At 46.4% G+C, this 13,223-nt stretch overlaps 1 protein-coding gene across 1 annotated transcript in view; it reads left to right on the top strand.

Moving 5' to 3' along the window:
* Window positions 1-993: 993 nt before the first annotated feature.
* SKI (SKI proto-oncogene) overlaps window positions 994-13,223 on the top strand; it is a 96,365-nt gene continuing 84,135 nt past the window's right edge. Inside the window, exons 1-2 of the mRNA XM_013127660.3 lie at window positions 994-1,707; window positions 1,818-2,739. Coding sequence (XP_012983114.1) covers window positions 1,828-2,739 — 912 coding nt within the window. The 5' untranslated portion in view covers window positions 994-1,707; window positions 1,818-1,827. The remainder of the gene's footprint in view (window positions 1,708-1,817; window positions 2,740-13,223) is intronic.

The raw sequence follows: 13,223 nt of genomic DNA, 5'->3' as shown, positions 1-13,223 counted from the left end.
ATCAGGACGCTCAGTTCGTGCATCACTCAAGGTTCTGTTCCATGAACAGTGGTTAAAGGTACTGTGGTACAGGTAGTTTCCTAGCAGTTGCCTGGGTGTCAAAGTGCTCTCCAGCCTTGTGTTGGTGCACACGATTGAGTGAGTTTGGAGACAACAGGGGGAACCTTCCTGCTTGCTGCCAACACCTGCACTTGGCACCGCAGGATGCATTTCACACCATTCCCATTGCGCAGCCCATGGAAAAGGGGAGAAGCCACAGGGTTTTGCTCCATCCTTGACGTCACTCGCGGCTAGGGAACTCCTCGCACGCGACCGCACCAATGACGTCACATCAGTGATGTCAGCGCGCCGCCGGGGCCGCGCCGGGCCGGTAGAGGGCAGGGGAGCAGCGTGGCGCGCCGCTCGGTAGGGGGCGCTCGCCCCCGCTCTGCGGCGGGGGTGGTGGTGGTGGCCGTGCCGTGCGCCGCAGTGGGACAGGGGTGGGCTCCACCGGAGCGGCTGCCGGCAGGGCCTGGGGCTGCTCACCGGCCCCCCGCGGCCGTGCTGCCTCTGCGCTCTTTACACGTGTTCAGGTGTCGTGCGGTCGGGAACGCGGGCGCTGTCCTCGGCTATAACCCGAGCCTGCACGGCTGCGATTTCCGCCCAGAGAAAGGGTCGTGAGCTCCGAGTTGAACCCGGGCGTTGTAACCGGCTCCGGCGGCGGACGCGCTTCAGATCGTTCGCTTTTTCCCTGCTATCCCGGAGAAAAGGAGAAGCCGTCGCCCTCCCGCCCGGCCTCGGCGGCGCGGCGGTCCGTGAACCCAGCAGTTTACCCGGCGCGGGCTGTGCCGGCGGCGGGGGGAGGCGGGCGCTGTTCCTGGAAGAGCCCGGCCGGGGAGTTGGTCACATTCTTGGCCGGGATTCAATGACTGAGGCAGACACCAACAAACAGAGCGGGCAGCAGCAGGCGGAGGAGGAGGAGGAGGCTGAGCCAGCCTGCATTAGCTCAGCTCTCAGGCACTCTCAGTCTCCGCTGGAAAGAGGAGCTGGGAGGATGTGCGCTCTGTTACCGCAGCTCCCCACGGCACGCCGAGAAAACAGCGAGAAATAAGGGAAGAAAGGGCGAACTGAGAGACGAGGAACCCTCCCGGACCGAGCCGACGGGCCACGCGGGGGAAGGAGCCTGCTTATCGCCCGTCCGAAGCCCCACGCCGCTTTGAAAGTGCCGGAGATTTGGGCCTTTTCCTTTCCTCCTGCGTCGTTCCCTTCCACAGAAGCTTTCCGCCTCCCTGTGCTTTTCCTCGCCTCCCCCGCGCCTTCCTGCCGGTGGATATGGACAGAAGGGCGATCACTGCAGAGCAGCAGCAGCCGCCAGAACATATTTGAGCCCGTGGAGCTCGGAGCGTGGCACGGACTTTTTGTATTGCTGTGGGTGGTGTGTGTGTGTGTGTGTGAGAGTGAGTGAGTGAGTGTGTGTGTGTATGTGGAGGTGTGGGAGGCGGGATTGCTTTGCCTGGGGGGCTGGCTGAGGGGCTGAGTGCTCGGATGAAGACCTCTTTTTGCCGTGACTCTGTGCTCCATCGGGGCAGCTTGGAGACTTGGAGGGCTTGAGGCTGTAACGAAGCAAGAGGAAAGAAAAAACGAAGAGAGAGATACGCATACAAAAGGATTTATTTCCTATTCGTTAGTGGATTGTTAAACCTGAGTGGGAAGGAGAAAAGAACAAGGGTGGGTTGTTTTATTTTGTTCGATTTTTTTTTCTTTAAAAAAATCCCTGAAGTGGATTTGTACCAGGGTGGAAGATAACTGGGGATTTTTGTTGTTTGTTTTGGGAATAGAAACTAAAAAATGGAGACTGTAAGTAGAAGCAGCTTCCAGCCACATCCAGGACTGCAGAAGACCTTGGAACAGTTTCATCTGAGCTCTATGAGCTCCCTGGGTGGCCCTGCTGCTTTCTCAGCACGATGGGCACAGGAGATGTACAAGAAGGACAATGGCAAAGACCCAGCGGAACCTGTACTGCATCTGCCCCCTATCCAGCCTCCTCCGGTGATGCCTGGTCCCTTCTTCATGCCCTCGGACAGATCTACGGAGAGGTGCGAGACCATCCTGGAAGGGGAAACCATCTCCTGCTTCGTGGTGGGTGGAGAAAAGCGGCTTTGCTTGCCCCAGATCCTGAACTCTGTGCTCAGGGACTTCTCCCTGCAGCAGATTAATTCGGTGTGTGACGAGCTACATATTTACTGCTCCAGATGTACTGCTGACCAGCTGGAAATCCTCAAAGTCATGGGCATCCTGCCCTTCTCTGCTCCTTCCTGCGGGCTCATCACTAAAACTGATGCTGAGAGGCTTTGTAACGCCTTGCTTTATGGTGGCACCTATCCTCCCCACTGCAAGAAGGAATTCTCTAGCACAATTGAGCTGGAGCTTACAGAGAAGAGCTTCAAGGTGTATCATGAGTGCTTTGGGAAGTGTAAGGGACTCTTGGTGCCAGAGCTTTACAGTAACCCCAGCGCAGCCTGCATCCAGTGCTTGGACTGCAGGCTTATGTATCCACCTCACAAATTCGTGGTCCACTCTCACAAATCGCTGGAAAACAGGACTTGCCACTGGGGCTTTGACTCTGCAAACTGGAGATCCTATATCCTCCTCAGCCAGGATTACACTGGGAAAGAGGAGAAAGCTAGACTGGGTCAGCTCTTAGATGAAATGAAAGAAAAATTTGACTATAACAACAAATACAAGAGGAAAGCCCCCAGGGTAAGTGATGCCTTTGATTTTAAAGGGGGTGGGGGGAGAAAGAAAAGGAATTTTCTCCAGTGTAGGTAACAGCCGTCGATATACCAAATTTGTTAGCAGCTGCTTTTCCTTTGAGTCATTTAGCAATCTAATCGTGTTCTTAATTCTCACCACGTGTGTGTTAATGGAGACGAGCTGCGTTTGAGGTGGCACCTTTTTTCCTCGGCTTGTATTCTGAACTCGGTAGTTGGAGTTTGTTTAAATGATACATGTGTGTTTGCATAGCTTACTATAGATGGAACCTGATCTTTGAAATCCATCGCCCTGCCCCAGACGTTGGTAGGACGTATGTGATTTCAGGTCTTGAGAGCTTCAGTTAGGGGTCAAGACAAGGAAGAGGCCACAAAACGACATATCGGTTTGTGATCGCTCCAGAAGTAAATATGTATGTTTTTTATATGATCATCTGCATGCTGCCAAGGGTGGAGGAGTACAGAGTGTCTAAATGCTTGTATTGAAATAACAGTGTGGCTGCTAACAAAAAAATCCAGACGGTAGCACAGGTTACTGGTGCTGTGCGGAATGTGAATGGCCAAGTCCCTGCTTTCATAGTATCCCTGTGGAGTCTCCCTACCAGACAGGCTTTTGTATATTGGATTATGTATACATTTAGCAAAAGAATCTGTCTCGGGGCAGCTGCAGCAGGAGCTTAAGGTATGCCGTGCCTCGTGTGCCGAGCCAGACAGCTAAAGCACAGTATTCTTTTTAGGTGTCTTTTGTTTTTCTTTCAGTCTGAGCTGCCTTTAGCTCCCAGCATCCTTGGTGTGTGTGTGTGGGAGGCTGCCTTCGAGCTGGCAGTGGGACTTATCCATGGGCAGTGGTGGGTCCACAGGGCCTTGAGGCCTCACTCACAGACTCCAGGGTGCCGGTGAGGGTGCAGAGCCTGTGGGGTGAGCAATTGGCTTCCCCAACGCCCAGAATATGGTTAAAAGCAAACTCTCACCTACTGAGCTCTACACTGTGGGTTCATTGGTTGGATTTTGGCTGGTCTGTTAGAGATTTCTGAACTTTTCTATGGTGTTATGTGTCTGGAGCAGATGGCAACACAAGCCTCAAAACAAAAGTAACATTTAAAGCCCATGGAGAATGTTCAATAAAATTCTTAATTAACTTATCAAACACCTGCCTAAAGGGGCAGATACACTGCCTTAAATAGACTTACTAAATGGGACTTAAATAGAGCTTTTATTTGTTAAAAACATAAGAAAAATGTCTAAACACAGCGTTTGTAAGATACCCTGCCCAGGCAATGCAGTAATTCCTCCTAGCCTGAGAGGCCTTGCTAACCCATTTTGTGGGGAAGGAGCAGAGGCTCCCTCCTCAAGTTCCAGTTTCTCTCCTGGTCTTGTGCTCAGCCCCCGTTTCAACCCTCGCCCTCACCCCTCCTCTTCCTCCCGCTGGAGTGTCAGAACCGCTGTGACAAAGCTAGGCTGTAATGAGCCACATTATCTCCGTGGTTGGAGGTGGATGTGTTTTTAATGGCTTGTCTATTCTCCGTCAGTCATGTGCTAAGATGGAATGGTGGGATGGATGTATATGAATGCCTGTGCGAGGAGAAATCTGCTCTGAAAGCAGAGGCATTTTGCATGTTGGGAAATGAATTTTCTAGGGCAGGCTTCTTTGGGAAGGAAAAGAAAGAAATCTCCGTATTTTTGCTCAAGAAAAGGTACCGTGTTCCTGGCTGGGCCATTTACAGAGTTTAATTAAAATCAGTGTTGGTAGAGGTGCACTTTTCCTCTTCTTCTACGGCTTTAAATCATTCTGTTCAGTTGGATGATTTAGCCCAGCTGAAGAACAAGAAAAAACTAGGAAGTCTTGGCTTTGCCTGAGTTTTTTGATGACCCTTTAATAAGTCCTAGATCATGGCAAGAGCTCTTTTCCCCACCCCTTCCCCCCTCCCTCCAAAATCTGCATGCAGCACAGCTCTTCTTGCAGAGGGAATTCAAGATCCTTAATAGTGGACACAAAAAATTATGCTACCTATTGCACAGAATATGGTGCCAAAACTCTGTCGTGATGTTACAGTCTCCTGCACAGGCTCATTTGGGAGGTGGCAAGGAGTTTTACGGGGAAGATCAGTGGCGACTGTGTGCTCAGATGATGGGGTAGGGAAAAAAGAATGCTTTGTCATACACCCAGAGCAGCACTAGGCTCAAGTTTCGAGGCTTTAGAGTCTTCCTGGCTTTCCTATTAATGTGTTGCAGTCTTGAGGAGACCCCGGCAGTGCTGGCAGAGTTTTGTCTGCTTATCCTTCCTTTTTCTGAAGTCTTTTTTCCACTGGGCTCAGCCAGCGGATATCATATGCTAAGGTCATTTGTGTTGTAGCAGTGTGTGCAGATAATTACGGAGAGATTTAATCAGGCTCTAAGATTGGTAGACTGTGGCCAGGGGCAAGTAGCGTTGGAGTAAAGTTTAGATGCCTAGTAAGGAAATGATAGGATGGTCCCATGACTGTGTGTTCGTGTTAATTCCTGTCAGTCCCTGTGGGTTTTCTGTGTCTGTTGGGCTCTGTGTATGTCTGTCTCTGTGGATGAAAGGGGGAAGCATATGTGTCTTTGTGGTGGTTGTCCTTTTTGATGTAGATCTCTGTGTTGCTTTGTTCTGTTTTATACAGAGGTGTTGGTAATCCACTGTGACAGATACTCAGTCCTCTCTCTACTTTCAAGAGTGGGCTTTTTATCAGTTTCTCAATTTATTTATGTATGTGTATACGCTGCTTTGTGTGATGTGTTTTCCCTGGGGCTCCCTCAGTATGTTGGTAGCATGGGATGCATATGACCGTTTAATGACTGTTTGAGCAGCAGTGATTTTTTTTGACCTTTTTCTGTGTCTTTCTGAGGATAGGCAATGAGGTATATACAGTTCTGCCAGCACAGCTCTGCCTTTTAAGGGTCTGACTTAAATGGAGGAGCTGGGTTGGCACAAGCCCCCGGTGCAGACTCAGCTCAGTGACAAACCTGCCTTTTTCCCTCTCCCTTCATTATTTAGTTTCTTTTCCCTATTTTCTCCCCTCCCCCTTGGTGTGGTTTTGAAGCATTGCTACAAAGCAGAGCTTTACCAGGTACTGCATTCCTGACATATCCTCTACAAGCATCAAGGACCCGTTGTGCACATCTATCTATCTTTCTGTAGCCAGAGATATATGCATAGATGCAGATACATTGTTTCTCAGTCAGCCTGGTTGGGTGAACAAGATGCGTGTTGCTTGGTCTTGCCACTTGCAGAAGCAGCTTTCATCTACATCTGTGTGAAGTCAGCAAAGGGTCTTAACCAAAAACTGGAGAGAGTTGTGACAGCTGAGCCCTCGCTACAGCAGGAACCATCGAGGCCTCAGCCACTTCCTTTACTGTCTTCTAAAATGTAGATTTCTGTATCCTCACTGTTCATCCATGGATTAATGATTTACCTTCTATAAACTCCTTCACTTCCCTGCCACTTCCCAAAGCTGAGTCTTTTGTTGAGCCATATGATAACTTCTCCATTTCCCTATGTATTCTTCACTGGATTTTCCACCTTTTATTCTCATGCAGGGTTTTTCTCTGCTTTGCCTTCTCTCTGGTCTTTCAGAGTCTCCATACCTCAGCATGGCTTTTAGTTGACTGGACGTTCTATTTCCCTGCCTGTCTCATTTCATCCATTGCTGGTGTGGAGAACAACCATTACATTCTGGGAAGTTTCTAGAAATTTCAAACATGAATAACCTCATAGGGTTGCAAAACAGGGTCCTAGAAATCCATCCTCAGTGCCAAAGCCTTGTTCTTGAGCTCAGCAGCTGGTGCATGTTGAGCACCACTTGCTTGGTGTAGATAACAGCCTTGGTGTGTGTCTCATGCAGTCTTTCCACTGCTGTGTGAGACAGCGCTGTGCTTTCTGAACATCAGCATGCCTCCTCTAGGATTGAATGAGTTCAAAAAGCAGGGCTGAAGGCTTTGTGGGTTGCTGTTTGCAGTGAAGGAGGGTGGGTTCAGCTGTCTCTTTTGAACCCATTTCTGTCTTTTTTTTTACTTATTGAACCAAGTGACATTTGTCAGTGCTTTCCTGTTCCTACCCGTGTGCCAGACAGCTGTACTTGCAGTAAGGCTGGATGTGATCAGAGAATGAAGGAGCTCTCCTTGCACACGTGTGAACACACCCACACACGCCAGCGCTGCAGCGTTCCCACGGTTCCAGTCCCAGCAGCACTTCTATGAAGTAGCTGGAAGCTAGAAGCTGCATTCTGGGTACTGACACACAAATGAGCACAGGAGGCCTCCCACCTGATTTCACAATGCCTACCAACCTGGCGCTGCCACAACACGCAGCTCTCTCAGCTGGAGTAGGGTTTAGCCAGGTCAAGTGTGTAGCCAAATCAAAGGACAGAAATTGCTGCGAGTAGAGTAGTGCAGTGCTGAGGTGTGGGGTGGCTGTGGGCTTTCAGGGGCTGCACAGCGACTGTGCTTTATGACCACCTGAAATGCTGCAGTAGTAGAGCTGGAAGGTGTATATTTCTCTTTCTGTATCCTAAGGTCCTGCCTCCTGCCAGTAGTAACCTTCTTTATTTGTTATACAATATATCTTTTATATATATATTTATTTGTTAACAGTATATCTGATGGTAGGCATAGCAGAGAGACTCTTGATTTTATCAGCAAGTTCAGACCACTGAATGTATTTATTCTTTTTGGTAAGATCTAACTTGACAAATACTCATGGAAAATTTTGCTGAAGACCAGAGAGTTCAGTTGTTTTATCATGGAGCAATGAAGTCATTTGTTCTCTTACTGCAAGGATTACATTGGAGACTCTTCAGCAAAAATGTTGATGTCCCTAAACAGAAAACGTTGAAGTCTTGAGGCAGTAGCTTAGTTCAGAATCCTTTTACAGCTTACAAGCTGAACTTCAAAACAGACACCACGCTTAAACAAAACCCTGTGAACCTGAGGAGATGTCTGTGTTTAAGCAGACATCAGCAGTTTTTTCCCCAAGCTTGCAAACAGTTCTACAGATGTTGTAGATCAAGAACAAAGAAGCAGGTACCTGCATGTGTGTTAGACAAAGAATATGCTGCAAATGATGATCTAATGATGTTGAGTCAACTGTGGCTCTCTGTTGCCCCAGAATAGTTCCTAAGCTCCTGAATTGGGTTCTCCTGAATTAGGGAGGGAATCACATGCAGTCTCTTCTTTTGCAAATCGCTGCTTAAAATGTTTGAACATCTGCCTCTCCCTTCATTGTCTGGGCTGTCTCTTGCCTCTCCATTTCTGTGGTTTCGGGCTTGGGCGAATGTTCTGCCCAAACAGTAGCGTGCTTTGAAGATGCATGTCAACAGAGCTGATTTTTGGATGTGTGAGGCCACACCTGGTCTCTGCCAGGATGTGAGTGTGGTTATTGGAGCTGAGGCTGACTGACCAGCAAAGGTGTGTTTGCACTTGCTGAGAGGCGTGTTTAGATCCGTGTTGTAAAAGCATCTGGAGGCGTCCGTGTGAGGCTGCTTGGAGCATGTCTAGACAACACAGTGATTAAAATCCTGGCAGCCACTTGGACCTTATCTGCACCTTCCTGGGTTCTCCATGCTGCTGGAACGGGAGGAACTTAGGGGATATATTGAGGTGTTTGAGCCCAGGCAAGATGTGGGTATCTAAAGAGGTGTGTTGTCCGTCCTTACGGAAAACTTATATTGTTCTTGTCTATCAGCAAAGTTATTTTGGCAAGGTCAAGGACTTTGAATGGCACTGACTGCAGTAAGGAGTGGGCAGGCTGTCTGTGGCTGGTGATAACTGATGATAGGAACTCACAGTGCTGGCTTGGCTGGCCAGACTGCTTTGCCATCACACAGAGAATTGTGTCTCAATGTGTGCAATATTTAGACCCAGAAAATACTTCAATTCTCACCTTTTGTGTAATTTTTTTAATAGGCAAACTTTGGACTTGACATTATCCCTCTTATTTAGAGGGAACTGTCATGGAACAGTTATGCTAAATCCAATGGGGGGTTCTTGGAAAGAAATTAGAGCTTAGGCAAAAGTAACTTAGGCTGAACTGTAGAGGATCTATCAATAGAATACTGTCCATTACTAAGCTAATCTATTTTAGCTGAGTGGCCATAGAGCACTTAATTCAAATTGATCTCTGTGTACAGGAAGCATTACTTTAAAATATAGTAATATAGTGTGGTTTTGTTTTAAATTTGTCAGTTATAGCATATGTGTGTTGATGATATGCTTTATTAGATAATATCTAATTCATTTGCATGTGTTTTTTGAATCTGGATAATCTACATTAATAAATCCTCACCTCTTTTTGGTGCTGTTGCACTCTCTCAGGCCATAAAATAGTCAATATATGTTTTTTGAAAATAATTACAAAGAGGCAAGTTTGCTCTGGAAGGATGTGCAAAGGAAGTCTTTCCTTGTATGGCCTCATATGTCTTCTGCATTTCATTGTCAGTGCAGAGATTCAAATTTAGTTTAGTACTAAAGTCACCTGTTCCCATGGCTTCTGGAATGCATGGGGTTAATCTGAAGGTTAGGGGCTCTGGGGCTGGTCCTTCAGCTCTCACTCCAGCAGTCAGCCAGTGTAGTAATTGGAACCAGTTCACCCACAAACCACAGAAGTCTCGTGTATGTATTAGACTTCTTCCTGTGTGTTGACTGGCAGTCCTTGCAGTCACAGAACAGAGGGACAGATTCTGGCCCAGAGTATGCCAGTGCTGGGACAAAGGAGCTTCACTAAGCCTGTGGTCCTAGCTGGCATTTACGGGACTGTGCTAGGGTTGAGGGCAGAACCCATAGTTCTGCTTCTGCAGTATTTTAATTTAGCTCATTGATGAGGTTTTGTTTTATTTTATGATACTCTGGTCTTACTGGATGGATGGATGGATCTTACTGAATGGGGTGGTGGTTTCTGCAATGGCCAGGCTTCAGACTGAAAGGGTTTTGTCTGCTGGTTGCTACTTGCAATTGGGTTCTAGGGCTGAAAGGCTGCTGGCTAATAGAGGTGGGCTTTGACTTGTGGTTGGATGAGGTAACAAAACACTGATACAAATTCACACTCTGATCCTGTCAGTGTTTGTGGACAGGGCTGTCCTGGAAGCCAACGGGAATTCCCGTGTGTGGAGCTCTTGTCATTGGTTTCATTGATGGTTTTGTTGCTATCACATAAAATAGGGCTTTTCCAAAACCTGGGTGCATATTAATGCAACCTGATAAGCTGCATGGCCATGTGTTCTCTTGAACAGTTCCTGCCTCCCTTACTCATGTGAAGTAGTCTTTCCGTGTTTTACCAGTCTTATTTAAAAAGTCAGGGGAAATGGACATGAGGATAGAGACTCTGTGGATATGTAAAAATTGCAGCATCATTCTGTATGTCAGAGGTAAACAGCAAAGGAGCTAATCAATAACTTGGTTTCTGGCTTTGTTGTTTATTGATTTATGTACAGGTACCTTTGCATGTGCTTGATAGAAAATGTGACTTGGTTTTCTGTGGTGTGTTTTTTTAGGTATTATTTTCAATTGAAGCAGTTGCACTGGAAGCACAAGAATTGCTTAGGCTTTACGGAATAAAAGACAGCAGCAAGGTTAACAAAATAAGATCCAGCCTAGTGCTTGTGTTTTTCTATGGCAGATTTCAGTGATAAATTCAGAAGACATGTACCCTGTGCTTTGTTCTTCGTTCTCTGCACAGTCAATGGTATCGTTTTAGAGAATAAGGTCATTGACTTGGATTGCTTCTTGGTTTCTCAACCCTTTTCACCAGCCAGTTTGTGTAATGTCTGTCTGAAACATTGAGTAAGGGCATTGAAATAGCAGACAGGATATCAAGTGTTCGGAAGTCTGGGTTAAGTCTAAACAGGCAGCTCTGGCTGGTGAAAGGGGAGCAGCAGCCCCTGAGCTCGGTAACAGATCCGTCTCTGTGGCAACAGCAGACTGGTCTTTGCATCCCTGTTGCAGCTTCTCTCCCCTCTGCTCCCTTCACACCCATGTAATTAATTGTGTGTGGGTGCACCCCTTTTCTAGAGATGTGTCTTGGTTGTTTCTTAGTGGCACAGAATTGTGTGTAATAATGTCTCTTTCTAAGGATTACATAAGTTGAAGCGGATTTCTCCACTGGGAGAATTATGCAAGTTTAAACTGAAATGTATTTACAAAGCTCTTATGTATGTGCTTTCTGACTCTCAATGCAGAAGGTGATTTATTTGCATCCTTAATTGGACAGCATCTGTTAGGGTTGGAAGGAAAACCATTCCATATAATTTCAGTCATATCCTGCATTTTTATGAAGGCCTCTACTCCCTCTGTTCCCTGTTACCTGTTTTAGGGGCTCAGATTCTTCATGTCCAAGGCAGGGACCCCTTCCACTGGAGCAGCTGCTCCAAGCCCCTGTGTCCAACCTGGCCTTGAGCACTGCCAGGGATGGGGCAGCCACAGCTTCTCTGCGCACCCTGTGCCAGCACCTCAGCACCCCCATAGGGAAGAGCTTGTGCCTAAGAGCTCATCTCAGTCTCCCCTCGGGCAGGTTAAAGCCATTCCCCTTGGCCTGTCCCTACAGGCCCTTGTCCAGAGCCCCTCTCCAGCTTTCTTGTCAGCCCCTTTAGGTGCTGGAAGACTGTTACAATCCAAGAGTTAGTCTTGTGTGGCTTTTTGCTTGTTTCTTTTTTGCCACAATGCTAATGTTTGCAAAATGGGTAAAGCCATATCTCATTTTTGGGCCATATTCAGCAGTGGACAGAGTAAAAGTTCAGTGGATTTGCACAATTTGTTCAGAGGCCTTGGTCTTCACAGCAGAGCAACCCAGGATTTCCCTTTCTAAAGCCTGAATTATCTAGAAACATTTATGTGAAAATCTTTTTTATAATTGCTTATTTGATGCTTCTTTCAGCCCAGTTGATTCTCGAGGACAGATGGCTTAATATTATTAAATTACTATATTTTAATTATTCTGTAATTTTAAATTATTAAAGCTCTAAATACAAAGGGAAAAAGAAAAAGTAGTGATTTTGGGGGAAAAAGGGGTAGAGAGAGCTGGCAGTGCTGTAACTCCTATTTGCTGTGTTTCCCATATTACTTGCATCATTTACAGCATTGTTTAAGTTATCCATGTGTCTCTTCGATAAATCTGGTCTCTCTGCAGTTTTGATGACAACTGACCTAGCTGTGCTGAGGCAGGAGTGGATCTATCTGCACACCTGCTTGAATTAGAGATCAGGCACTCAGCGCTTTGTGGCTTTAGCTTGAAATTCAAGTTGCTTTGAGTCATCCCTTTCGTCTTTTGTTTAGGTGGAAAAAAGGAGTGGTGGCGAAGGGCCTGCAGCTAAGAAAAGAAAGCCTGGAATTAGGTTTTAGAGATGTTAGTCTTGGCATTTGGGACATTTGCATTTGTACAGATTGTCACGCTTTGCTTTATTTTGAGTTTAGCAGTTCACTGTTCAGGATGAAAAATGTTCATATCTTTTTCCCATTTACGTGAGACAGGCTTACTACACTGGAAGAGCAGGAAGGAGCTGGAGTATGAGCTGTGGTTTCAACCAGATTAGTAGTAGCAGCCTATAGATTGTCCTACCTATAGTTTCCTTGCTGTGGTGCACAACTGACTTGGGTTTTTTCTGATGGCAGCTTCTAATTCTGTCAGCCAGAAGACAGTCCACTCTTAAAAACCCAAAATGAGTCAACTGAGACCCATTGCTAAGAAGGAATTGGACCTACTGCCTCTCTTGAATTCACGGGGGGGTAGTCGAGGCAATGTTTTGCTCTGTGGTTTGACTCCAGCGAAGTCAGTGGGCTCAGCCCAACTTTATCAAGTGTATCTTAAGAGTGGAAATAGCTTGTCATAGCTTCTGAATGCAGTCACTTTCTCCTTACTGGTTATGATATGAGGGTCAAGTTCTGCTGAGATTTTACAAGTGACAATGTGAGTAATGCTCAGGGTGTCAGTGGCATTAGCTTTTCAGAAGTCTTCTGTTTCAACATTTAAATTCTGCTCTTACAAATTTACATAAAAATTGATTTTTCAGGTTTGAAACAGTTTTTCAGATTTGCCCTCACTAGCTGGACTAATTTCGTGGTGTAGTTTGCCCTTATCACTTGATTTGATTTGAGTAGATTCACGCAAAACTTGATATATTTCTAAGCGGGACATTCATTCACGTTCTCCTTAAAGAGCAGCTGGATCCTATCTTATCCTTACATTAAAGTTGCTGTAGTTTTTGTGGAGTTTCTTTTCTTAATTAACCCACCCCCTTTTGAACTCTTTCACTGCCTCAGTCAAAACCATAATCCCCTGTGACATCTGAATAAATTGCTGGAGACAGTTTGAATGTCACAAAGTGAGCATTAGATCTGAGGGAAGAGGAATATGGAGACCCCTGGATCCTGTTTGTAATAAATCTCTTAACCAGGCAAGGTTGCTTGATTTAAAAAAAAATGATAATTTAAAAACCAGAAACAAATTTGGCTTTAAATTTGAATTGC

Source organism: Melopsittacus undulatus, chromosome 12, assembly GCF_012275295.1.
Source record: "Melopsittacus undulatus isolate bMelUnd1 chromosome 12, bMelUnd1.mat.Z, whole genome shotgun sequence".
Taxonomy (NCBI): Eukaryota; Metazoa; Chordata; class Aves; order Psittaciformes; family Psittaculidae; genus Melopsittacus; species Melopsittacus undulatus.
Note: the sequence above shows the minus strand (reverse complement) of the source record. Positions and strands in the feature narration are given on the sequence as shown.